We start from the raw sequence: 26,901 nt of genomic DNA, 5'->3' as shown, positions 1-26,901 counted from the left end.
CCTTCTCTGATTGGTTCTCGTGGAACTAATCACAGTTAAAATTTAACCGGCTTTTGTTCAACCGGGTCTCAGGAAATAGTATGAAAGCCAACTCAGGACCATATTGGTAGTAGTAGTTTGATTACTGCAGAGGTTCCCAAACTTTTTTGATCCACGGCTCCCTTTGAGTACAGATATGGCTTGGCATTATTTAATTTATTATAATAAATTTTTTAATTTTCATTCTTAATAGTGACTTATTATCATAGTTTGTGTGAAATAAGTTGAGACCTGGCCCTCCATCTGAAGAAATTACAGGGTTGTCAAATCGTGTAAAATTGCAATTTTCCAATTCAACGTCAGAATTGGATGTAGAAAATCATCCCCAATATCCTAGTAGTACTAAAAAAGTTTCAGGGTTAAAGGATTAAAAGGAAATTTAACTTTTATGATAAAATTAGAAATATCGCGAAGATTTATTTTTCTTTTGAATATCACTTCTATCAGAATCATGGGACGGCGCACCTGGCACAAGTTTGCGGCGCACAGTTTGGGAACCTCTGGATTACATCGATAGCCTACCTATTGAACATTCTACCAGGTTCGCTATAATGGCTAATGGAAGTATTTGATTAACATTAGTGTTGCTATCCTTGTTTATCATTCGACAAAGCAGATAGCGCTTATCCTTCTCCAGTTCTGCAACGTTGCCAGATTGTTTTCTAACGATGTAAAAATATATTTAATAAACAAAAATCTCTATCATTACAGTAAATCTTTTTTAAATATATAGGTAGGTACTTTTTCTTGACAAATAAAATATAATTTATTACCTTTAAAAAATTGATGAATACGTAGTTGATATCCGGTATATAGATACCGTGGTTGATATTAAATCGGTTATACCGTATCAGCTGATATCTATAGAAGGCAGTGGCAAGGCGGAGAATCGGCAACACTGTTCTCCTATTTTCCTACACTGTCATTATAACGCCGTGGACCTGACTATAGGAAGGTTTCTACAATAGCTGCGAGTAAAATTCTGTTTCCAGTTGTATTATTCAAAAGCAGAATGAGGTTCATTTTAATTTTAATAGTCCTCACTATAGAAACAGTATTTACGAGAGTACAACAATGCAAGATTTATCCATCAGCTGTTTGTTTAGACAAACAGTAGCGCTACCTAGCTTTTTCTGATGATACTGAACTGAGTTTTCTCTTGGAATTACCAAGCTTGTGGGTGGGTTTGTGACTCGTGTAATTTCAGGTGGACCATCAAACGTTAATTATCTCTTTTTACACGCATTTGGATTTTGAGTTCATAATTAATTCCAGTAACGCTTCAATTGTAAGGTAAGTGCAAAACTAACAATATTATTAGGCTACCGTCTACCGGTACCACTTTAATGAACTAGGTATCAAACGACAAACATGCGATCATTGTGATGTGCACTGTAATGATGCTTTCAATTGAATGTGTGGATATTACATTTTTTATGTTTTTGAAAACTTAATCATTCAAACTATTATTGAAAATTGTCAGTTCTCATAATTTTATAAGGATTTGAATTGATTGAAAAAAGTATATAGTGTATCAAACTATAATGCAATTAATATTATGGTTTGCATTCATATTACACATAACTGATTGTTTTAATTAACAGCATCAATAGATTAAAAATTAACAAATATTCCATAGATTATTCGTGGTTTTGAACAGTCACCAAGGTCTTCGTCTTACTTGGTAGTTTATAGGTTATTTTTGTAAACTATGAACTCGTTCATAGGTTGGTACTACTTTTCCAACTGCAGCAGCATTACGTTGCCATTCCAACAATATTGTTAATGCTGATGACTCGTATTTCTAAATTAAATAACTGCTAATGAGGAATGATCGTCCATTAATTATTATTTTTCATGCTTCCATGTCGATTATGTGTGTAACACAAAGTATTAAAGGTTATAAGTAAGTTGGCCATCCTGGATTGAATCACTTCTTTTCATCTGTTGTTGTTGAATCAGTGTGAGAGTGTGAGTATGCTCTTGCCGATGAAACGATTACCGTACAGCCAAGCGTTTGAAGCATAGGGGTATAAGGGCTTAACCTACAAGTACATTGTATGTCGACTAGCCTATGTCGTATTTCAATGTTGTAATAATAGGTAATGCATGAAAATGAATGTTTCAACTCAATAATTTATAATTTTAAGTAATTGTTTTGATTCATGAACGTAATAGGCATATCTACGTGTTTCCAAGACAACTTTTTGTTGATTGAACATTGAAGATGGAACACTGCCTGTATGATAAGGTATTAGTTGTTGGTACCTGTAACCATTGCAGATTATGATATGGATTTATAAATAGAATGAAACAAGTTACAGTACCTTATCGTTATTATTACATGAATTTTATCATTATCAAAACGAAGTTAGCTTTAATTGATCATTTTAGAATAATATAATAATTGGGAATATGGTTTATTGCTGCCTCTATTGTAGGTAGTTGCTGCTATCTTTAGGTGTACGTGTAGGCGTACCGTACACCCACATCCGATCTGACCTCTGGACAGCCTAGGGCCTAGAGTCCTTACTGTTTAAGAATATTTTAATCTTTTCCTAAAAGTATTTGACCAAGGATGACAATCCATACTTTTTTTTATAATAAAAGTTACCGTACCTAGCATGCGATATGCATAGCAAAGTTTACTTGATCATCCCTATAACTATTTTTTATCTTTAACAAAATTTTAACCCACCGTACTCTACTCTTACATAATTGAGTTTTAAAGTTATAATTGAGTTCACAGTTTTGTAAAAACCCATCCATCTTCTTAATTTCTGTATTTGCCTAATGACAAAACAAGTTTGCGGATTTATTAACTTATTCAACTCACATGAATCAGCCTAATGTAATAAATTCTCAATTGAACGAGCGTCAGCGAGTTCTTACTTTTAACTCAAGGCCAGTTGTCCGTCTGTGTGTTCGACAATAACTTTTGAAAGATTTGATCAATCAGCTTCAAATTTTGAACACATATTCTTTTACCCATTTTACAGATCAAGTTCGTTTGGAAACAAAAAATACTCGTTCGTCCTTTTTCAGGATATGACAAATAACATTGAAAGTTTACAAGAAAAAAATGTAATTTATCATTTAGTCAGCTGAAGAATTCATTGAATGCAATGACCACAGTTTTTCCATTCATAACATCAGCAGAGGCTAATCACACAGCCAGTCCTTCATGCGCTGACACATGATTTCTGCTGGTAATACACAACATAATTTTCAAATTTTACTGATACGGTTTGAGATATTAATTTATCTATTTATTCACAATGGAGACAACGGGTTACCCCAAATATGTATCATTCACAATAAAAATCTCAAATAAAAAATGTATGTAAAATCTTACATACGTACGGTTCTTGCCATCCATTTTCTCTTGGAGCTCTGTATCGAAATCATGTACCACCTTCTCATTTTAAAAAAAATTTGGGTCTTCATGGTTTGTCAAGAGTTGAGCAATTATTATAGATAGTCTGATTGCTGCGAAAAGGTCCCTGGCTGCCATTTGAAAACATCACTAACAATGGAAATCGGGGGCCATTTCGTTATGCACTAGTATCACCTTTATTTTATAGTAATGTACATATGTAGGTGATTAGCCTCTATGTCCTAGCAAGCAGCAACCCAACCCAATTTAAGAAGTTGTAGTTTATACAGTAATAGTAACCATGGAGAAAATATAGTAAAGATATCCTTTGCTATATTTTCTGTACTAGACCAGCTACTGTATTAACGATTGGACAAGTTTATCAAACATGTCCATACAAATTGTGTCATGAGTGAAAGGCTTTAAACAAAAATAGCTGTTTGACAGCAGCTTCTAAAGCTGCGTACACATATACGCACTTCCAACCCGCACCGAGCACGCACCGCCTTCGTACCGCCCTCGTTCCTCCATCGTACCACAGTCGCTCCGCCCGCGAACCCATCATGAACGTTACGGAAGATGTTAGATCTTCTCGCGTTCCCCGGTCGAACCACTGTTGCTCCCCGGTCGATCATCAATCGCTCTGCTGGAGTGACGTTCAGTTGCAGAGCAGAGCGAAAGTCTGTACGCACCTTAACATAAAATAGATAAAAAATTGATTGATTGAATAAAAACTAAAATATAGTCTATTGACTAGCAACCACTCATTGGCTCTAGCTATGCAAATAAATACAGCTGACTGAAATCCTAGTATTTGTTTGAAAATTACTTACAACTAGCAATTGCTTTATTCAATCGACCAAATAAATAAACCACTGTAATATCATAATGATACAAAATAATTTAACCTCAAATAGACCAGCAAAGAAAAATTAAAAACAAAAAAACGAAGATACAAAAACCTAACCTAAAAATTTTGTTTGAAGCCTTTCCGCTAATGAAACAACATATATGTATGCATGAGGAGCATGTGTATACACACATGTTCAACACATTTGTCCTGTGGTTATTGGCCACCCTAATTAGTCGTCTCGGCTATATACAAAAACCGATCATGAAAAAATTTCGTTCAAAGCCTTTCACCAATGACAACTTGTCTGAACAGACATTTTCGAAAGACTTGTACTGTCGTTAGTGGCAGGCCTAAGAATCAACAATAATCGGAATTTGAAAAATTGAAATAGTTCCCGAAAATAAAATTTGCCTAACTGATTCTCCTTAACTTTTTGGCATTTAGGCTATTAGTTTTATTCGTACAAGTTTATCCCAAATAATGTGCAACGCCAATTTCTACTATTTTATCAAATCAAATTATAAAACTTTTCATAGTGATTAATGGAGTTATCAATCATCAATGTAGTCTCTTGTTTTATCAATTAATGTGAACTCAATGTGATTATTATATTATAGTCCTAGACCTAATATTATGTATCTCTGACATTATAAAACAAATTTTATTGGCTCTAGTTGAGTCAAGTTGAACCTATTCATTTGAAATTTTGTGTTATAGGTAAATTTTTCACCCTCTTGTATGAACATCCTATGTCTGAAGTTTTACCGGTGTTACCTAGAATCTAACATGATTAGCTGTAGGCTACATTTCAAGAGTAGGCTAGGTAGGCCTACTTCCTAGGCCTAGGTTAGTCCACTTCCACTCACATATAATCAATGAATAAATTGAATTTTATTTTCATAGAATAATAAAACAGAGTATAGAATTTAGACTCGGTACTGAATAATTCAGCCTATTTTTAAATATTCTGCTCTATTTCCAGGCAATGAGAGATTGAATTCAGATTGATTGGGCGATCACCATTCAGTGACACCATTTGATGGGACTGGAAAGCTGGCAACGCTGTTTCTAATCCACCAACTGCTTAATATCATTCAGTACCGGTATCGACTTTCAAGGTGAGTGAAGGTTTTATAGTTTTTTATCATAAGCTTACCTCCATGTGAGGTTCATAGTCATTTATGTGTCCCTGTCTTAGGACCATATGCACCAACTACGTTTAACACTAATCTCCGATTACATTATTGTAGGCATGGTCAGATTTTATACAGGATGTTTCAGAAGTAGTGTCGAAAATTTCAAGGTATTGTTCCTGGATGATAGGAGACTACAAATGTCGTATTTGAAGTGTCCAAAACTCAGCGGTTATCCTTATAGCTGCAACTTTGTTTTTTTCACTTAGGAATTCTTATCTCAAGAACGAAACGTTGTATTGATCTGAAATTTGGCATGCATATTTATGCTATAAAGACCAACTTTACAAAATAAAATGAAAAATTTTCTATGTAAATTTCCAAAATGACGGCCATTTCAAATTTTTGATAGCAAATGTCTCGAAAACTGTTCACTTTAAAATTTACAAAAGACAAAAAAGTTGGAAAATTTTATCAAGATTTCAAGCATACCTTATTATTAAGATTGGTCAAAGAATAACAGAGAAATTAATTATTTTCGTACTGCATGCATGACCATGAACAAACAAGATCATCTAAAAAACATTGTAAAATCAGCTGGATGGCCATATGGAGCCATACCGAATTTCAAAGCTTCATCATAAATACAATTTGAATAAAAAATGTAACATTGATCTTCAAATGGTGAAAAGTGGTCAAGCATGCAGTATGAAAAGAATTAATTTCTCTGTTATTCTCTGATCAATCTCAATAAATATATATTCAATAATACTCAATATATTCTTGAAATCTTGATGAAATTTGCTAACATTTCTGTCTCTTGTAAATTTTCTGTAAAGTGAACGGTTTTCGTGAAATTTGTCATCAAAAATTTGAAATGGCCGCCATTTTGAAAATTTACATCGAATTTTTTCATGTTATTTTTTAAAGTTGAGTCTTAAAAAGGGACAGTTTTGGGCATAAGCCTGTTGTGCCTCCTCTATAACTGTAAAAATAATTGAACGACTGAGAAAATGAATAAACTATAAATCCAATCTTTGGTTACAAATTGTCTATGCTTTTACACTCCAGAACAAAGCTCGGTCCCCCGATATTTTATATGAATCACTGTATCTATGAATAAGAGAGTAGGGGAAATGTTTGTACCTTGGGCCACCAGTCATATCTCGAAATAAATGGATGGGAAACATTGGTTTGTGCCACAATTCGATTGGTAACACTGCTAGGGAACTCCACAGCTGGAATTGAAGGTTATATCTTACGGAATTCTCCTGCTAAAAATCTTTGTTTACTGCTTGTGGAAGAAAATATTCAGCACATTAATTTTTCTTTTCATAACCCAGGTATGTATTTATTCTATAAAAATTTCAGCTGATTTGTATCCCCTCTTTAATGAAGCTCATAATGATCGTAAGGTGTTCAATCAATAGGTGTTCCTATACTTTCAAAACTTAACCTAAAATTAAAATGGCACCACATTGTACCTTGGGTCACAGATAATAATTGTACCTTAATAATTCCCAATTTTATGTAATCATGAGAAGGTCTCATAATAGTTTTCTTGTCAATTTTAGATGCCACGAAGCAGGGCAGGAGGAAGGCCTAGAGTCTCCAAAGATGACTTGGCACTTGCTGTCAAGTTGGTTGTCACCGATGGATTCTCCATTAGGGCAGCAGCCAAGCAGTGTTCAGTGTCTCGTACCACTCTTCAAAGACATGTTGACTTCCACCAGTCTGAAAGTGAGGTTTTTCAATATAAAAATAAGTGCTCTTTGTGGCAAGTTTTACGAAAAAAAAATCTTTCATTTAGTAAATATCTGCTGACTGCAAGCTCAATGCATTATGGCCTCTCCAAGGATGATGTCAAAAAACTAGCATATGATCAATGGAAAACAGTATCCAGTATCATGGAACACTAATAAGCGAGCTGGAGAACAATGGTTCACCGAATTCGGAAGAATAAATACAGAACTGTCACTAAGGAAGCCACGACCCACCAGCATTGCACGTTCTATTAATTTTAACAAACCAGTTGTTGAGAATCTTTTTTACCAAATATTCTAGTGTCCTGGACAAGCACAAGTTTGGCCTAGAAAAGATTTATAATGTTGATGAGACAGGTGATACTTACTTGATACTTGATATTCTCCCTCTGGAAGCGCGTTTGCGCCGTGGTCGTCGGATTATTCATCTAGTAGAGCTCAATTTCCTTATCATGGTTCCTGGTGTCGGTATGGTGAGATTCTTTCCTCAAAGTATTCTTGTAAAGTATAATATGGTCTTGTTGTGAGGAATTTTTTAAGTTTATTTTTAAATTGACTTGAGTTTTCCAAGGTCTTCAATTCATTTGGCAAGCAGTTGTATATCCTTGAGCAGATGTATCTGGGTCCATATTGTGTCAGTCTGGATTGTACCACTGACACATGAGTGTCGTTCCTCCGTCTGGTGTTGTAGTGGTAATATTGCCGATTGCTCAAAAAAATATGTGTTTTTTTCTAGTCATCAAACATGCCTCCAAAACGAACAGTGCAGTTAGTGTTAGAATGCCAGCCTCCACAAACAAGGGTCTGCAGTGGGCGAGGTATGATGGCCTGAAGATAGATAAAATTCTTTCCATGTGTGGACTGTTTCCTTAGAATAGTACACCGTAATTTATTATACTATGAAAACAGCCGTAGTAAACATTCATAAGTACTTCTCTATCAAGGAGTGGTTGAAGACTATGCATCATATAGCAAATAGCTGTCAGTCTTGTTGATAAGTTCTCAGTGTGTAGTCGCCAGCCCAGGTTGTCTGATATGGATTTGTCCAAGTATTTTGTACTCTCCACAACACTCACACTAGATCCCTCCAATCTGAGGAGAGGAGTACTTTCATACCTTTTTCCTATTTTAAAACTACAGAGTTTTAGTTTTCCCTTTGTTTAGCAATAATTTATTTGCATGGCACCATTTACTCACTTCATTTAAACTGGATTGTGCTTTAACTTGGAGGGTGTGTTTATTTTGGTCCTGTATTAAGTGGCTGATATCGTCTGCAAAGAGCCATATATTTCCTTTAGTGACATTCTCAGGTAAATGATTTACATATAGCAGAAACAACACTGGCCCCAAGTTTGACCCCTGCGGAACCCCGGTGTTTATCGGTGTCAAAATAGTGGATTTATAGGTTCGAGTCATACCATCATGTCCTGAATGTCTTATACTGACAATTTGTTTTCCATTTTCCAGGTAAGTGGCTATCCATTTCAGAGGTCTTCCTTTTATTCCCATTCTTGCTAATTTATTTAAAAGGTCTACATGACATAGAAGATCAAATGCCTTTGTCATGTCATAAAAGATACATATCTGTTCACCCACTTCATCCAGATTTTCATATATTCGTATTAATAAGTCAACTATGGCATCTGTTATATTCTTGTTTTTCTGGAATCCATATAGTCTGTTATTTAGTAATTCCATTTTCTCCAGATATGGAATGAGTCGTTTTAAGAAGGCAATTTCAAAGATCTTTGAGTTTCTTCTGTTCATACTCCACCAAAAGTAATTGCTTCAAAAAAATCAAACAAATTGGAGGAATAACTTCGACTGAGAGAGGTTTTGATACAACAATGATTGGTTGTATAAATACTGTAGGAATTCAGTTCCACCTTTTTTTGTATTCCAAGAGTCAATTTCCAGGATTCAATGTTGCATGGTGCTCCACCAGGAAGCTCTGGAGCTCTCCAGAGCCCACTGGGAATATTTTCTTGAAATTCATTGAACATTTCATTAAACACGTGAAACCTGACCCTGAAAATAAAGTTCTACTCATCATGGACAACCACGAAAGCCATATAACTATTGAAGCAATAGACCTGGCCAGGAATAATGGTATTGTGTTGCTTACTATTCCTCCCCACCCCAGCCACAAAATCCAGCCCCTTGATAGAGGTGTTTATGGGCCATTCAAATCTTATTTGAGCACATCATTTAAAAATTGGCATTTGAATAACCTAGGGAAAAATATCAAAGTGTATGTCATTGCCTCAATCTGTGGGACATCTCACCCTTTAGCATTTACTCCCTCAAATATCCTGTCAGGGTTTTCATCATCAGGACTGTGGCCCATCAATCCACAAATATTCCAGGATCATGAGTTCTGTTCAAGTTCTGTAAGTGATAGACCTCTTACAGAAATGAGTGTTGAACTCTGGTGCTGGGCCTTCCAATGTAGACCTTTCTTCACCAACTCAACATTAAAGGAGTGGTCATCTCCAGCAACTAGTTCTGCTTGTTTATCAAAAATTTCTCTGGAGGAAATAAGACCGTTTCCTAAAGTGGAGGGCAAGAAAGGGAGGAAACCAGGCAAATCAAGAATTTTAACTGATACACCAGAAAAAAATGCAATTGAAAAATAAACGAAAATAAAGAAGAAGAAGCAGCACCAAAGAAAAAATTGAAAAACGTGAAGTTACAAAAAAGAAGAAATCTATTATTAGAAGAAAGAAGACAGATTCCGACTCAGAAGCTTCCTTTGCATCATTCTTGTCTGATGAGAGTGAGATGAATATTGAGGATTTCATCAAGGAGAATGAGGAGATGATGGAAACAGAAGAAAAAGAAGATGCAGTTGATTCTCCCTTGAAAATTGGCAAATGGGTGTTGGTTAAGTTCCCTACAAAAACTACTACCAAGCATTATATCGCCACGTCAACAAAATAAACAAGTCATTGTATTCTATTCTATTATATTGGCCAGATAGTAGGAGTGAAAGATGGTTCTCCGATTGGGAAATTTGCAAGGAGGATTAAGAAATCCTCATATTTTGTTTGGCCTCAAGAAAACGATTAGCCTGAAGTTCAAGATGGGGATATTGTTGTTTTTCTACTAAATCCAGAGATTGGGAGAAAAGGTGTTAATGTTATGATTTTCCCAATTTCTTTTTCAGGATTCAGCGTATTTTGAAAAACTCCATCTAAATGGCATATTTCAAAGCCTAAATATTTTCTAATTTTGTAAAATTCATTATTCATATATAAAAATAATTGTTTGCATTAAAGATTCTAACTTCATTTCAATGTATTTCCAGCTTGTATTATTGCCCTTTCCTTTTATTTAAACATTTTCTTATGTTTAGAATGTATGGCCCAAGGTACAAAATTGAAGGTGGCCCAAGGTACAATAGATGCATTGTACCTTAGGTCATTGGAATTTTTTTTCATCATAAAATACTCCAAATTCTATCAAAACGTTTGTTTGCTATATCAAAAGAAGCAGAAAAGCATAACAAACTTGCCTATAACTTCAGATTGAATATATCAAAGCTGCTTTGTAAATTACAGTACTTTGAGAAAAAGTGGCAAAAGGTACAAGGATTTCCCCTATCATAGTTATATAGTATAAGATACTCTAGAGAATTTTTTATTTTGTTGTGAATTTTGTTTCGATTCTTCGTTTTATTATTTTCTATTATGTTTATATATTTGCTTCTGTGCTAACTCAATTTAAATCAAGTTGAGTGTATGATCTCTTATATCCTACTCTACTCCCACTGGCGAACAAGAGTAATCTTATGCCAGTGCTTTTTTCACTTACCGTTTATTATTATATTACATTTTGGTTGGATTGTGTTGTCACGTTGAGCTTTGTTTGATTTATGTATATGTATTCATGAGTGTGGAATAAATTTGAATATTATTTTGAATATAAATGAAATCAACGAGAAAATATTGGGTCTTCCTCTTCGAAAATAGAAGAGCCTTATTCATTGAAGTGGTCCAATGTTGGTCATAAAACTACAAAAATTGTCTCCTAGCTTTACTAACTTGCTACCTGTATGAAATGGGCAATTGATGGACTGATGTTTCAATTTAAAGACATCATAGGAAATTGAATTGAAAATTAACATCTATCACCTTGTTTTTTCCAGATCTAGATGAGGCTTCAATGAAAATGTCTGAGAAAAATACTCTCAGTGGAAAGGATTCATTCCTAACCTGCTCTGAAGATCTGTTTGAAGGATTCATTCGTGAGCGTCTTAATACATCTGGTGGTGTAAGTTCAATAATCAACGTTTTCTGTTACAAATGAAATAATATCTTTTCCTTCTGAAATTGTTGTATAAATTTTAGTTTTTAGCTTTGAAATCTGATTCAAACTATGGATATTCGTTACAGCATCAAAAGGCAAGAGTTAACAAGGTCAAAATTAAAGCCATAAAGCCACCGGTTTCAACAAGGTTACCGGATTTAATCAAATAATGCTAATAGGTGTATCGATTTATCTATCGCAGCGACTTTTGAAGTCCGTCTTTATGCTTTATATTCAAGTACATAGCCTAGCTCTGCACTGCTAATAATCACATATACCGGGTGTCCCACGAAGAGGTTTACACGTTTGATTTTATATTACATGTCCATTCATGCACCATTTTTTAAATTTTACACAGTTTACAAAGTAGGTTCTGAAAATATTCTGGGAAAATTTCAACTCCTCAACCTTCGTAGAAACAAAATGGCGGCATATTGAAAAACTATACCTTAAGAACATTAAAAAGGTGTTTTTGGTTTTATAAAATATTTTTATTCTTGCAAATTAGGGCAATATGACTTGAAAAAAAACTAGAACACAGCCTAATGAAAAACCTCTGAGTCCAAAATTTAAAAATTGAAATCCATCCACAGCAACACACTGATAACAGCGCTTAAAAAATGACTCGTAAGCTCTTAAAAAGAAACTCCGCGGTATTCGGAAAAGTTCCTCTTCTATTTATCGTTTTAGTTCCTCATCATTATTGAAGCTATGGGTATAAACTTTATCCTCCAAGTAACCCATTAAAAGAAGTCACAAACAGTTAAATCTGGTGATCGGAGTGGCCAATCTACAAAATCACTTCCACGACCAATCCAACGGCATGAAGTTTGTCATTTAGTAATTGCTTGACATGATTTGTGAAATGTGGTGGAGCACCATCTTGTTGGAAGATTGCTTGATCCATTTCTGGTACCATCCAATGAGGCAAGACTACCGCAACATAGTGAACAAATCAGATAATAACTTATTAAAGTAGTTTTTATAGGAAGCGAATTGGTAAAATTTTCAATATGCCGCCATTTTGTTTCTACGAAGGTTAGGGAGCTGAAATCTTCCCAGAATATTCTCAGAACCTACTTTGTAAACTGTGTAAAATTTAAAAAAAGTTTGGTACATGAATGGGCACGTAATATAAAATCAAACGTGTAAACTTCTGCATGGGACACCCGGTATTGCCAACAATTATTATTCATTACATTACTATCAAAGCCTTTCAGCGTTGCATAGACGCCAGCAAATACCCTCAACCATGGGCCTATTGCATGATAAAATACAAACTAATAATATTAGTAATCTGCTAATATTCTGTAATATTAGTAAGCTGGCTATTAGAATAGGAAATTACTACAATATTAGCTTGTGTTTTCTCATGCAACCGGGCCAAGTAGTCTCTTAAGCTGGGTTTACACCAAAGTTATTAACAAAATGTTAATAACTTAATCCTTATTGATTCTATTAGATTGAATATAACTTATCATACACATGATGAACATATGTGTTTGTCAAATTCCGTTCAATCAAATAGAATCTATAAGAATTAAGTTGTTAACATTTTGTTAATAACTTTGGTGTAAACCCAGCTTTAATTTGGTTCTTATATAAGTTGAGCAAAGCTCATCTCAAATATCCAGAAAGATAAATCGTGAGGACAACCTTCATCTTCCAGATTCAATTACATCTGAAATGCCTAAGAAAATGAAGTTTCTCTTTTAATGAGTCCGATATTGGCTCTTGGAAACAATTCAAGAAAACTGTTTGAAAGGTTGGAAAAACTTGAAAATTCTCATTATAAATATATACTATAATAAAGGAAAGAACTGGCTCATACACGTATGGGATAGGAAAATTATGTTTAACCCATCATCACGTCTGAACTACTGGACTGCTAAACTTTAAATTCTGCATATAGATTCTCAATTAACCAAGAATGGTTCTAGGCCTATTTCAAACTCTTCAAGATTCCACTCGGTCAAGTTTTCAGTTTGTCAAGTTTTATAATAGACCCTTACGGAGCATGGGTTACCTGCTTCTTTCATATTAAAAACTACTTTAGAAACAAACTGACATATAGTAGTAAGTATCACGTTTTAATGGCAGTGGAGAGAGATAGGAGAACAGTGTTGCCAATTCTCTGCCTTCTATAGAGGATAGCTGATACCGGTATATCTGATTAACTGTTCATTCTTGTTGAAAATTATCAATTATATTTTTTTTCGTCAAGAAGATATGTTTTTCAATAATAAAATAATAAATTCTCATGATTGAGATAGAATATTTTGTCAATAATATTTCGATTTTGACATTTAAAAAACCGATCTGGCAACGTTGCGGAGCTAGAAAAGGATAGAGCTATCTCATTTGTCGAATGATAGACAAGGATAGCAACACCAACGTTAATCAAATCACATTTTAACGTGGACATCACTTTATAGACACACACTGTAGAACTTCAATATCGTGATGATAATCTATGATCTTATTGTTTGTAGGACGATGCTGACGAATGCATGGATACGGATCAACCGACAGGAAACAATGAGTTGGAAGTCATCGCTGGAGAAGAGGAATCATCTCTTGTTGACAGTCCTGCACCAATCAAAGGCTCTTCCGACATAGATGAAGGAAACAGTACTGATAACGGGGAATCAGTTGATGATGATGATTCTTCCAATATAAAAGCTGCTTCATCTACGAAAACGATTACTGTTTCACGAGAAAAGTTCAATCATAGAAGCTATTCCAACAAAAAGTCCAATGCAGATGTAGTTCAAAGCAAGCCAATCAGCGTTGAGCAACTGCCAGTCACCGAAGTAATTTCTCAAAAAAATGACAATGGGTCAACGAAAGCAATTTTGGTTAAATCACCTGTTTCTGACAGTGGACACCCGTCGAATGCCAATGAAGTAGTTTTGAGCAGTGGTAAAAAACTATTAATAGTTCCACAAAAAAACGTATTATGCAATGGCGATGTATCTAAAAGAAAACAAATTGAAATTTCTAAAGAAGACAATACAGTACCAGTGAAGAGACAGAGGTGTATACTACCAAAGCTGTATACCCAAGGCTCTGATCGAAAATCGCTCAATATTTCTGGCATATCATCATTGTTGTCTGGATCATTCAATGAACCAGTCTCTGAGAAATTGGAAGTGAATGTAAGAGCCAGTTCTCATGATTCGAAAATAAATTCAGGCTCAGTCAAAAATTTGGTTGAAGTATCATCCGATGGAAAAGAGCTTTTCGTAGTCACCTCTCAACCAGAGGCATTCAATTTCAAGAAACCGCTTCAGTTAAACGGGAAAAAAGCTCTTGTTGGTAGAAAACTTGTAACTTTGATGCAAGGCTCTGATAATAAACGAATTTTTATCCAGAGCAGTGGGATTCGTTTGACGCCGATAAAAGATACTCTGCCACCAACTCCGACAACTCGTGTGTCAGTCGACTCGAAAACACAGAAAATTACAGTCGACGGAAATTTTGTTACTGAGCAGGAGAAATCGCCTGGTAGTTTGTATAAACCTGTCAGTCAACTTTCTCCATCTTCAATGGAGCAGCGGAAGCGTTTGAGTGAATCTCCCACTAATAAATCGGAAACAGGCGTTTCTCGGCCAGCGGGATTCGAATCTGAGGAGAGAGAACTGTCGGAAATGTACTTGCGGCTGCTGAACAGCCGAGCCCTCCCTGTGTACGAGCCTCCAGCCCCGCAACCATTCGCTTTCCGCATGCTGTCATGCGTCGATTGCCAAGACAAGTGAGTACAACATGTTATGTTACCTCTATGCTATCTTTTCTCTATTATCTGTTCTTGTCATCATTCTCATACATGACATTGATCCATGTAATTTTTGTTGAATTAAATTAGAAGCTGAAACGTGAAATTAATCATACAAGTAGCTGTTATAGCTTTTCATGTATTAAGGCTGTGCAAAGGCTAAAAATAAACTTTCTACTGGTGATATTTTTTAAAGTTTTTCGATTTGTATATTATCAAGCCATCAAAATGAAAAAGTTTTCTCATGAAAACATTTTTTTCCAAACATTACTTTCTGAGATATGTGCGCCTAAAGTTTGATTTTTTGAGACAGTACATTTCAAAGTCGGTGAGAGATAAATCCATGAAATTTAGAGGATAGATTATTCATGGTATTGTTGATCTAGTAAGACAAAACTTTTCTGAAAATATCAATTTTTGAGAAAGTTATTCAATTTACCGAAAATAACTCAACTGAAAGTTATTTTTGGTCATTTTTAGTAAATTGATATTTTCAGAAAATTTTTGTTTTATTAGATCAACATTATCATAAAGAATCTATCCTCTAAATCTCGTGGATTTATCTCTTACCGAACTTGGAATGTTCTGTTCCAAAAATTTAAAATTTAGGCGCTCATATCTCAAAAAGTAATGATCGGAAATAGTATATTTCGCCCCTAGAACAGAAAATGAGTTTTTTCCGGTCGAAATCGGTTTTCAAGTCAGAGGCCGTAGGCCGAGCACTAGAAAAGATTGAGAGCCGGAAAAACATTTTTGTCCGTGGTGCGAACGCTATTTTTCGCCACACACAAAAATAAACAATATATATATGAGAATAGTTGTTTACTAAGCACTTCCGAAAGCAGAAGTGGAAGGTGATAGCTCTAGCAAATCTGAATATCAGGAAACTGTCCAAGTATTTTTATTTTTTATTCTGATTTGTCTAAAAAACCTAAAAGATGATGTTCAATTATGTGGGAGGTTGAGTTTATACTTTTTTATTCTTTCAAATGACAATAAGACGTCAGACGAGAGTCGTCTGCAAACAATGTCTTTCAGATCTACGTAGAGACTGGAAAACAGCTGCTTTCTGTGCAGTGTGGCGAAAAAATGTTTTCCTGCGAAAACTTTTTCATTTTGATAGCTTGATAATATACGAATCGAAAAACTTGAAAAATATCACCAGTAGAAACGTTTATTTTCAGCCTTTGACAGCCTTAAGGCCGTTCGGTGTTCGGTACACTTTTTCTATTCAAATTGAATAATCTTATTGCTATAATAATTATAATTATTAATAATTATAATTGTTAAGATCATTATAAGAGTGAGAAAAAGTCGCAACTGAAATTTTGAAGTGGTCTAAATCCTTGTCCACACAGAACAAATGTTCGTCAAAAATGTTTGTTGAAACGGTTTGGGCAAATTTTATTATGTTTGACAAACAATGTTTGCCCGTGGGCCAGTGTGGATGCGTCATCAAACAAAATATTTGGGAGGAGAACAGGTTCTATGTTTTACAGCTGTCAGCACTGAAAATGTTTAGAAAAACAGAAATTATTTGTTTGACAAACAATGATTGACCAAATTTTTTAAAATGTTTGTACCTGAGCTCCTAAACAAACTTGTTTGCCGAACATGTATGTCGAAAATTTGCTCAGTGTGGACACGGCTTAATAAGCGAGTTATGGGTTGTTGAAGTGCTAATTTTCCAGATTCCGTTTTATTTCCAGATCATAAACGGTTTCGACTATATTAACAGAGCTTCTCTTGAAAATTCAAAAAATGTATCTTTCCAAACTAAAACATTTTATTCCCCATATCGTTCATAAATAAAAAAGTTAATTTTCGCCACACTGCACAGAAAGCAGATGTTTTCCAGTCCCTACGTGGATCTGAAAGACATTGTTTGCAGACGACTCTCGTCTGACGTCAGAACAGCTTTCTTTCCGACTAAGGCTGGAAAGAGTACCCTTTCCGGCCGCTAAATACCAAGTGTGCTAAAACAGCTGATCAAAAAACTTTTCATTATTTGTGTTCATTATTCAATAATTAAAACATTTATAATAATATCATCTTATTGTCATTTGAAAGAATAAAAAAGTATAAACTCCCACATAATTGAACATAATATTTTAGGTTATTTAGACAAATCAGAATAAAAAATGAAAATACTTGGACAATTTCCTGATATTCAGATTACCTCAGATTTACTAGAGCTATGATCTTCCACTTTTGCTTTCGGAAGTGCTCAATAAACAATTATTCTCATATATAATATATAATATTATAATCTTATATATATATAATATATTATATTGTTTATTTTTCTGTGTGGCGAAAAATAGCGTTCGCACCACGAGCAAAAATGTTTTCCGGCTCTCAATCTTTTCTAGTCCTCGGCCTACGGCCTCGGACTTGAAAACCGATTTCGAGCCGGAAAAGTCTAATTTTCGGCCCTAGGTGTGAAATATACTATTTTTGTAAATTCGATAACTTGTTTATTTTTGCATTAATCGCGAAAAAACGCATATTAGAACAAAGCCAATGATGTACTGAATGTATTAAACAAACTCCAATGGAAAATTCGAAACCGTGATCTGGAAAGAAAACGGAGTTAGCACTTTCAACATCCCATAACTCGCTTATTAGACCACTTCAAAATTCCAGTTGCCACTTTTTCCAGTTGCTAATTATATCGAAAAAGATTATCCAATTTAAATAATAAAAAAAGTGTACCTAACAGCCTTAAATAAATGAACGTTTGTTTTAACACAATCGTTAAGGTCCAATTACAAAGGGTGGCCACTAACGACAGGGGAAGGATGTTGTTGAACATGTGTGTACACACATGTTCGTCATGCATGTTGTGTCATCAGCGAAAGGCTTCAAAATCAGCTAGAAACAAAGATATCGTTTAGGATGAAGTAGAAAACAAAGGCAGTTTATTTCAGAATAATGAATTATACAATTATGTGAGAATTGAGTGAAATCGAAAACAATGAAAGATAGAAATTAGAGTGCTATAATAGAGAGGTCTACTGTGCAATAGAAGAACAGCGTTGCCGATTCTCCGTCTTGCCACTGCCTGCATAGGCAGTATTGGATAGCTGATACCGGTATATCTGATGTACTGTTCATTCTTGTTAAAAACAATCAATTATATTTTATTCCTCAAGAAAGAATATTCTTCAATGATTAATTAATAAATTTTCATAATTATTGAGATTAAGTCGTTGTTAATCAGTTATATTTCTATACTGATGAAGAACGATCTGGTAACAATAGAAACACCAAAGTCATTATAACGTTATAAGATATACCACATTTACCGGTATCAGCTATCCTATATAGAAGGCAGTGGCGAGGCAGAGAATCGGCAACGCTGTTCCCTTATCTTTCTCCACTGCCATTATATTCTAGACCTCACTATACGCATATATTCAAAGGCAAAAAAATACTCACTCTTAATCCACTCTGTAGGTTAATGCTGAAGGATAACAATATAATTTTCCTACAGATTCCTTGAAAAGTGACCATTTCTGCACTGATTGCAGGCCGCAAAGTATCACTTTTCCGCTCTAGTGCGCAAAGTATTACTTTGCATACTCCAGATTTGCAGCATGACAACACAAAATAGTTAGTAGGTTATATGGAGCACCAGTGCAGGCGAATCAAAATTAAGTTGGTAACACTGACTGTGGTCCACGTTATAATATGGCAGTGGAGAACGGCGTTGCCTCGACATTATGTGCCTTGATTAATTTAATTATTATTATTATTATTCAATTTAAAATAAATTAAGGTTTTTATTAATAATAAAATTACACAGAAAAACATTTGATGGATTTCAGGGAATTTTACCCATAATTACCCACTTCTCATATTCAATGGTAACTGTAGGAAAAATTTAATGTGAAATACGTGCAAAAAATTCATTTGCTGCACTCATGAAACCATTATTCCGCACTCGCCTATGGCTCGTGCATAAACATTTCTTTCGGTGTAGCAAACTGTCACTTTGCGCACTAGTCGCACAAATAACTATTTCGATCTCTTTAATTCACTTTCCGTTAAGAACTGCTTATTAATGATCACTTTTCAATACTTGAGTTACAACATAGCACACTTTGAGATCATGGCGTCCGAAAGTGCTCCACAAATGTGAGTAGAAGCTAATAGCTTTCAATCATAAAAATCAGACTGTCATGTCGTAACTTGATTATCAAATAGCTTTTAATAATAAAAAATCAGACTGCCATGTCGTAACTTGAGTATCGAAAAGGACATTGCATCCTAAAGCGCTCCACAAATGTGAGTAGTTAAGCTAATCATAAAAATCCGACTGCTTTGTCGTACCTAACTTAAGCATTGAAAAGTGATAATTTTGAAATTATTCACGATAAATTAGTATATTTGAATGTGAGTTGCGTTGGATTGTTTCAGATTCACACAAAAGTCGAGCCTTGACTTACACCGGGCACGACGGAGCATGCTGATCACCTACTGGTGCGGAGTCTGCCAACGCCGGCTGAGCTACTTCAATCGCTGCGCGCTGCTCACCCATCTGCGCACGCACAACCACAAACTCTCCTCACTCGATCCAACCGGCATCACCATCCAACCGCTACCCAGCAACCTCATACAACTCTCAAACCCCTCCGTCAAGCCGTTACCCGCGCAGAAGACTGGCAACCCTTCACGCCCCATTCAGACTAATTCTGTGGCCACTGATGTCAACGATCTTCAATCAGGAGTGACTAGAATACAGGTTGATAGAGTGCTGGAAAGTGTAGATAAAACTGTACCTGCTGCTCCCAAAAACGTTGTAACTGTAGCTTTACAAAGAGGCAAACCTGCTACTGTTGTAAAGGATGTCACTAATGTTGGAAAACCTGTACCTGTCAATGGTTTACTACCGAAAGATGCCACTGATTCGCCTACAACTACTTTATTGTCGCCTGCAATGACGAGTCCTAATCATGATAATAAAGACGTTAAAAGTGCAAAATTGGTGAAGCATAAACCTTACCAACGGATCAAAACATGTCCTGAATGTAAATTGAGCTTTGGCATCAGTACAACATTGCAGGATCATTTGCTGGGTGAAAATCGTCCGCTTCGTCCTGAACTGCAATGTAACGCGTGCAGTTTGGTCCTGCCAACTAGTTGTTCGCTACGCATGCACCTCAGAATCCACATTCCAATCAAACCGCACCGCTGTCCGGAGTGTGGTGTCGAGTACGAGAACTATGATCGGTTCATGAAGCACATCAAGTTCGAGTGCTGTCACCAAGCACGGGTCGTCAAGTTCATGTGCACACTGTGTGGTGTCCCGGAAACGACGTTGAGTCGGCTGCGGGTGCACGTTCTCGACTTCCACACTCGGCGAGTGTTCAAGTGCAGCAATTGCTCGATTGCTTTCCTCAGCAAAAACCCGATGGCCCAGCACTACAAGGATGTGCATCCAGGCATCACCGCCTCCGCCATACTCTTTTCACAGTGCAAGTTCTGTCCAGATAAAATGATACCTCAGAAAAGGTTTCCCACTCATGTTGCAAGACATTTAATGTATGGAAAGTTTAAAGTGTACATGTATGAGTGCTATGGATGTGAAGAGTATTTCAAAGTGAAGAAGGATTTGATTGATCACTTTGAGACTTGTGTAGTTAAGGAGAAAGATGTTAATAAAAATAACATTGATACTAAGAAAGGTAGCATTACTGTTAGAAGAAGTAGTTCGGGAGCGGCTAAGAGCGACAGTAATATTGCTGAAGTAGTAGTTGAATCTCCGCGACCAGATCAAGGTAAAAGAAGCAGTTTGGAAAATATTTATGCAGAAGTGGTAGTTGAATCATCACCGCAAGATGAAGTTGAGTTGATAGTGCCGGAAGTGGAAGTGTGCGCTCGGGACCCGTTGAGCCTGGATGACTTTGAGATGGAAGAGCAGCCGGTGAGTGAGCGTTTGTGTGTGTTGTGCAAGAAGGCGATGCAGCCAGGTGACAGTGAGTCGCTCTGCTGTAGTGACTGCGTGCAGCCGTGCAGTGACAATGACCTGAAGCCCCGACAGGGAGCCATGACTACGCGCCGGAGAACTAAGCTGCAGACCATCTACTCGTGCAAACTATGTAGCTATCAGTCTGTCGTCAGCTTCGATGCGCTGCTCAGGCATTTCAGGGTTAATCACAAGGGTGTGTCCGAGGCCAACATGAAGCATATGATAGCTATTGAGATGAAAAATGTGTTTCACAGTGTGAGGTCCAAGACTGTGACTACAGCTGAATCGATAAAGGACAAATATTTGAAGAAGAAAAAGAACAATGCTGTGGACAATTCAATCCAAGTGAAAGAGGAGATTGATGCTGATGATGAGGATAGTAAGGATAAGGTGTTTGTGAAGAAGTCGCCAGGGAAGGTGAAGGGGAAGGGGGTGCCATGTGAGCTTGCGCAGTTCGACAGAGGCCTGGTGATTGCAGCCGCTCAACCGACAGCCGGCGAGCTCAACTGCGCCAAGTGCAGTTTCGTGGCCGCGTGCATGTCAGAGATGCGCGCGCATGTTCCAGTCCACCGCACCGACCCCTCCGCCCCCCAATGTCTCGACTGTGGCGAGTGTTTTGTTGTGCTCCCCTCACTTGAGAAACACCTAGCTATCCGCCATCACATCGGCGACGTTGCCAAATACATGGCTGACAACCCTGGGTGTCTACCCCCTCCTTCACCACCATCACCACCACCTCCGCCGTCTCCCCCCACCACTGTTGCAGTCGACCCGCTCAAGTGCAGCGTTTGCCTCACCTCGTTCGAGTCGCAGCATGCACTCGACAAGCACTTCCGCATCCACGGTATGGCCTTTCTCAAACAAACCAAACCTATTTCCTGAGGAATGGTTCGCTCCTTTTAGGACTCTATAAGACTGTAACTGTAACCATATTCAATTAAGTGGGATTTGAAGTTTTATAAATAAAATATACATATAGCTGAATTTGAAGATAAATTACTGTTAAGGTGCGTTTCAGTTTCAGCTGAAACTGTCAGGGTGCGTACATATTTGAGCTCCACGAACACGCACATTTCACTTAAATTGAGATTAAAATTATTTGAGACTAAAATTATTAGATTAAAATGTAACGCGTTTTCATGCATCCGGGCAGAGACGCATATTATATTTCTTTCAATTCTATCATTTACACACAAAAGATTCTCTACAAATATACAAATGAATACATGCAAAACAATAACAACAAGTTTGGTTATTAACAACAATAACAAATCAAGAACTGTGGTGCAAAAAAAAGAATAATTATTGAAGGGTTTTCCAACTACAGTTATTCATGTTCTAGAAACACCTTCAATCCTTGAGAGGGTAAAAAAGGTATCAGAAAAAGTGAATAGAAGGGAGGTATGAAAGGATGAGATAAAGAATATCTGTACGATTACAGATATAATCAGCTGATGGAAAGTGAAATGCGCGTGTTCATGGCGCTCAAATCTGTACGCAGCTCAACTCAAACGTGTATTAGCTATAGTAACGTGTAGCTACATTAAAAATTGTATAGTCATCTACAGTCCTGATTCAAAAACTGAACCTTGAATAGTGTGTCAATCATAGAGCATGAAATTTCAAGATATATCTTACTTATTCGTGCGTCATCATTTTCAGTGTTAGTTATGAATACTAGAGTGGCATTTCAATTTCTAGAGATCTCATACTTATTTGTTCATAATCATAATAGTTTTTTTTAGAGTCAGTTATGAATACTCAAGTGGTATTTCAATTTGATTTGATCATCGGATAGACTTTAATCATGTTCAAATGCCTTGACCAAGGTTGGTGAAACCGGGCATTAGTCAACAAAATACATGAAATGCAACCACAGAGATGTTGAACAAATCTTATAGTGGTTGGTATACAAAAGCATAAATTAAAATTACTAGTAAAATTAAATTGATCAACGATATACATTTCCCTACATAATATTAAAGATCAATTATATATTGTAAGTGTAATACCTACCTACTACGTACCTGAAGTGCCATCTTCAATTCATCTCCAATAATAATTATGCTACGCTTTCAGTCAAGTTGTCATCCCACTATTAAATAATATTATCTTTTATGTTATAATTTGAGCTGTTCAACATATCAATGTGTAATATATATATCAAACTTGAGATCATTGAGATTTCTGTGTAATGTGTTGTGGACAGTACTTGATTATTTCCAAATCTTAATGTGCAGATGTATTTATTTTGTAATTAAGAAAATTTATTAACCTGTAATTGAGGGAAATAATTGTTTGTAATTAAGGGAAATCATTTTTTGTAATCAAGGGAATGTATGAACTTGAATCGTTGTCAATTGGTTCACACATGACGCGGCACTTGATGCAAAACACTTCCATGGCAACATGCTGCGTCACATTTTGTGTGCACCCGCCTTATATTGAATAGAACATACATTATCAGTAATTATTATGATTATTAACACCTCATGTTTATGCGTTCTAATGAAATATTGAATTCATTGCCTCTATTCAGGACCTCCTATAGCCTACTAGTATATAGGAAGTCCTGCTCTATTATTATGTTTTAATTTCATTCGAATTCAAAAAACCTGTTAACATTATTTACATTCTTATTCATGAGCTACGGTACCTACCTAATACATTATCCATTATTTTTAATTTTATATCAACATTATTTTGTGTTCATAGTCAGAAAATTTGTGTTCATAGTCATTTTCTCTTTAAATGTTTAATATTGACTTTATCCAGCTCAATTTTATTAGTTGAGAATTATGCATAAATTCATAAAAGTCTGGTGATAAAATTTATTATTTTAATATTACTTTGCCACAATTTTTTCTGAATATCTGATATTATTATGATTATACAGTTCAGGTTTTCATTCATTATCACAAGTCTACCTAGAGGATGACTGTTCAATGACTCAATCAGTTGACGCCTGAAATACCGTATTTTTTTATCTCGAATATTGTTATTTCCATTTTACACTTATACTTTAACTTGTATTTATATTATACATTTTTCTATATGTGATCAGTTTGTAAATATTCCTTTTAATTCCATTCTTTTCCAAAACATTATAGTTACTTCTCAGGCTACCACTTCACAATTCAATTCAATTCTTTATTGCCAGAATTTAACAATGCAACAAATCAAAGTTAATAAATCAACACTTATTACAAGAAAAAATATTATAAAGAGAACCGTAATTTCGGAATATTTTATTTTCAAAAAACTTACCTAATTTTTTATGCATCGGAACAGAGAGCGCTTGGTTAGGTCTACATTCAACAAGGTCTATAAATACCGTATAAGGTTTCTATAGACCTTGACATATTTAAGTCTTTTGACTTGACCTTCAGGCCTACATTGAATTCTTTCTCACAATACAAGCGCCGATAAAAGACGGTTGGTTGAGCTCTGTAACCTGCCTGTACTCTGAAGATGGTAGCTTATTAGTGCCCTGTTGTGCTTCCGGGAACATAATAATTATAAAAGTGTTTACATTGATATATTTGATAAGAATGTTCAAAGAAATATAAGATAAGAAAAATCATCATTCATCTTCTGTTGATATCAAAATATAGGCTATAAGTTGCAACTTCATTTTGATAAATTTATATTGTATTGTATGTAAATAAATATTGATTTTATCTTTAAATTGATGTATTCTGTGGTGAGTCTACAATCTACATTTTAACTTTGTGTATCTATATTGTAACTCAACTATGAAATAATACGTAAAACAATATGATATAGATAGTATATTTTTAAAAAAGTCTAGCACCTCCTCTCATACTATAATCAATGTACCTAGAATACATGTATTCTAGCTATAAATTAGTACTATAAACTTTGTACTTATTTGTAAATACAGTATACGAGTAATAATTGAAGAATACAGTTATGTTTTTCTAAACTTTGTTAATAAATTATTCTAAACAATTTTTATGTACCTATTAGAACCACCTTCCTACAATATATAATTATGTTGACAAAAGTTGAGCAGCATGAATGAAACGCTAATTTTGATGAAATTGATAAAACAATTGACGTTATAATTTCTACAGCATTAATCCAAAGAGCCATGCTATCTTTATATATATATATATATATATTTTTTTTTATTTATATGGTTATTTATGTCCAACGATTTTCACGAAATTTGGAACATAGTAGGTTTATGATATAAAAATTCGATTGCACTAGGACTCATCCCTGAGAAAACTCGCTGAAGGACATGAAAAGGATAATAATTATTCATCCTTGGAAAAACACATGATAATTACGTCGTCTGTTGATAACGGAAGATGAGAGTGCCTGTGTGAGAGAGTAACAGAATTATGTTCAGCTGTTTAGAACTCTTCTGTTTTCAAATGTTTGGACTAAAAATTGGACCTGAATTCAAGTGTATGGAACATAACCTACTTTTTGGACTATTTATAGGGTATAAATCAAAATTCGGGGAAGTAACAGTTTTGGGCTGTGCCTGTTAGTCCTTCCCCAATAATTTTATAGAATTGTGTTCTGTTTATCAATAAATAAATAACGAGCAAAGCTCGGTGCCCTGATATTATTGATTAAATATCTACTCTATTGCAAATTCTATATCACTATAAACTAGGATGCTCTAATCACTTTGTGCATTAGATTTTATTTCTTCTATAATCAAGAAAATTATTATTATTTCAGGTTTTAATGGTATAGTTTGGAATAGTTTAAATTAAAGAATGTGTTATACTTTTTCAAAACTATTTATTGAAAGTTTTTAATCATCTTACAATTCGTTGATTTTCTTTTGCTCTTCACAGGGATCCACAATTATGCATGGATTCCTCCATGATTTGCTCTTCTGAATGTGACAACACATGACTTTTCTTCTTGGTTGACCTTTTGGTGGACAGCGCAAGGGAATCTCCTCACAAGGAGGCTTGCAATAACCCAAATCATAGTAACCCGGCTCCGGTATTGTCAGATCAATTGTGCATAAATCTTCTTTGGTCTCAACTACTTCACACCTAATGAGTTCTTTACTGTTCTTTGGATTAGACAACAGAACTGATGGGCTTACTTTGGAAGAAAAATTTTGCATCGAACTGCTGGCCGCAATTTTACTTATACTATTGTTTTTGATAATATTTGCTGCATTTCTTTGTGAAATTTGAAATAGTTTTACTGCACAACTTGCTGTGGATAACATTTTTACTAGAAATTTTAAAAATTGTATAACAGAAATTTAAGGAATGTTTGTGATGCTGAGTTTCACTGTGTACTGAGGATTCTAAACATTATATTTATTGTGTTGTCAACTGTTTTAATTGATGTTGTTAAGTATATAGTTCTTCTTCTTTTTAAATTTATTAGAATTTAGGATACAATTTCAACTGATGTCAACTTATCATACCACAAAAATCTGGTGTGGCGCACTCACACAACTTTCCTTGCCGTTATGAAAATTGATCACCTGACGCTAGTGTTCCGGCGCATCTCAAAGCTACTATTCAAAGATTTTAGTCAGCTGGTGACAGGGCAATAACGCTGAAGACACACATGAGGTCTGCTATCTCTTCATAGTGAATGATTCAATAGAATCAAAGATAATTTGCAATTGAATAATCATATTTTCTCGAATTTGAAGCTTATTTTCAATTTT

General features: G+C 35.3%; 1 protein-coding gene across 7 annotated transcripts; it reads left to right on the top strand.

The window, feature by feature from the left end:
• The first annotated feature begins 1,131 nt into the window (after nt 1-1,131).
• Nucleotides 1,132-25,167, top strand: LOC111045422 (zinc finger protein 532). 7 transcript variants are annotated; one of them, XM_039420621.1, is made up of 6 exons: nt 1,192-1,332; nt 5,251-5,386; nt 6,976-7,141; nt 11,312-11,436; nt 13,965-15,226; nt 19,670-25,167. In XM_039420621.1, the coding sequence occupies exons 3-6, from the start codon at nt 6,976-6,978 to the stop codon at nt 22,101-22,103; spliced, it is 3,987 nt and encodes a 1,328-aa protein (XP_039276555.1). In that variant the 5' UTR covers nt 1,192-1,332; nt 5,251-5,386; the 3' UTR covers nt 22,104-25,167. The 7 variants fall into 7 exon arrangements, with proteins under 7 accessions (XP_039276559.1, XP_039276555.1, XP_039276557.1 ...); XM_039420623.1 differs by lacking the exon at nt 1,192-1,332 and adding an exon at nt 2,009-2,097 and having other exon boundaries at nt 19,670-22,517; XM_022330832.2 differs by lacking the exon at nt 1,192-1,332 and adding an exon at nt 2,010-2,141 and having other exon boundaries at nt 19,670-22,517.
• Nucleotides 25,168-26,901: the final 1,734 nt, after the last annotated feature.

Source organism: Nilaparvata lugens, chromosome 2 (assembly GCF_014356525.2).
Source record: "Nilaparvata lugens isolate BPH chromosome 2, ASM1435652v1, whole genome shotgun sequence".
NCBI classification, from domain to species: Eukaryota; Metazoa; Arthropoda; class Insecta; order Hemiptera; family Delphacidae; genus Nilaparvata; species Nilaparvata lugens.
The sequence above is the reverse complement of the archived record's forward strand: the minus strand, read 5'-3'. Positions and strand labels throughout refer to the sequence as shown.

Excerpts from the sequence above, each read along its gene's own strand:
- LOC111045422 (XM_039420621.1), top strand. The coding sequence starts at position 6,976 with ATGCCACGAAGCAGGGCAGGAGGAAGGCCTAGAGTCTCCAAAGATGAC. Across the intron at positions 7,142-11,311 it reads TGACTTCCACCAGTCTGAAA|ATCTAGATGAGGCTTCAATG; the intron begins GTGAGGTTTTTC and ends TGTTTTTTCCAG. Across the intron at positions 11,437-13,964 it reads GTCTTAATACATCTGGTGGT|GACGATGCTGACGAATGCAT; the intron begins GTAAGTTCAATA and ends TATTGTTTGTAG.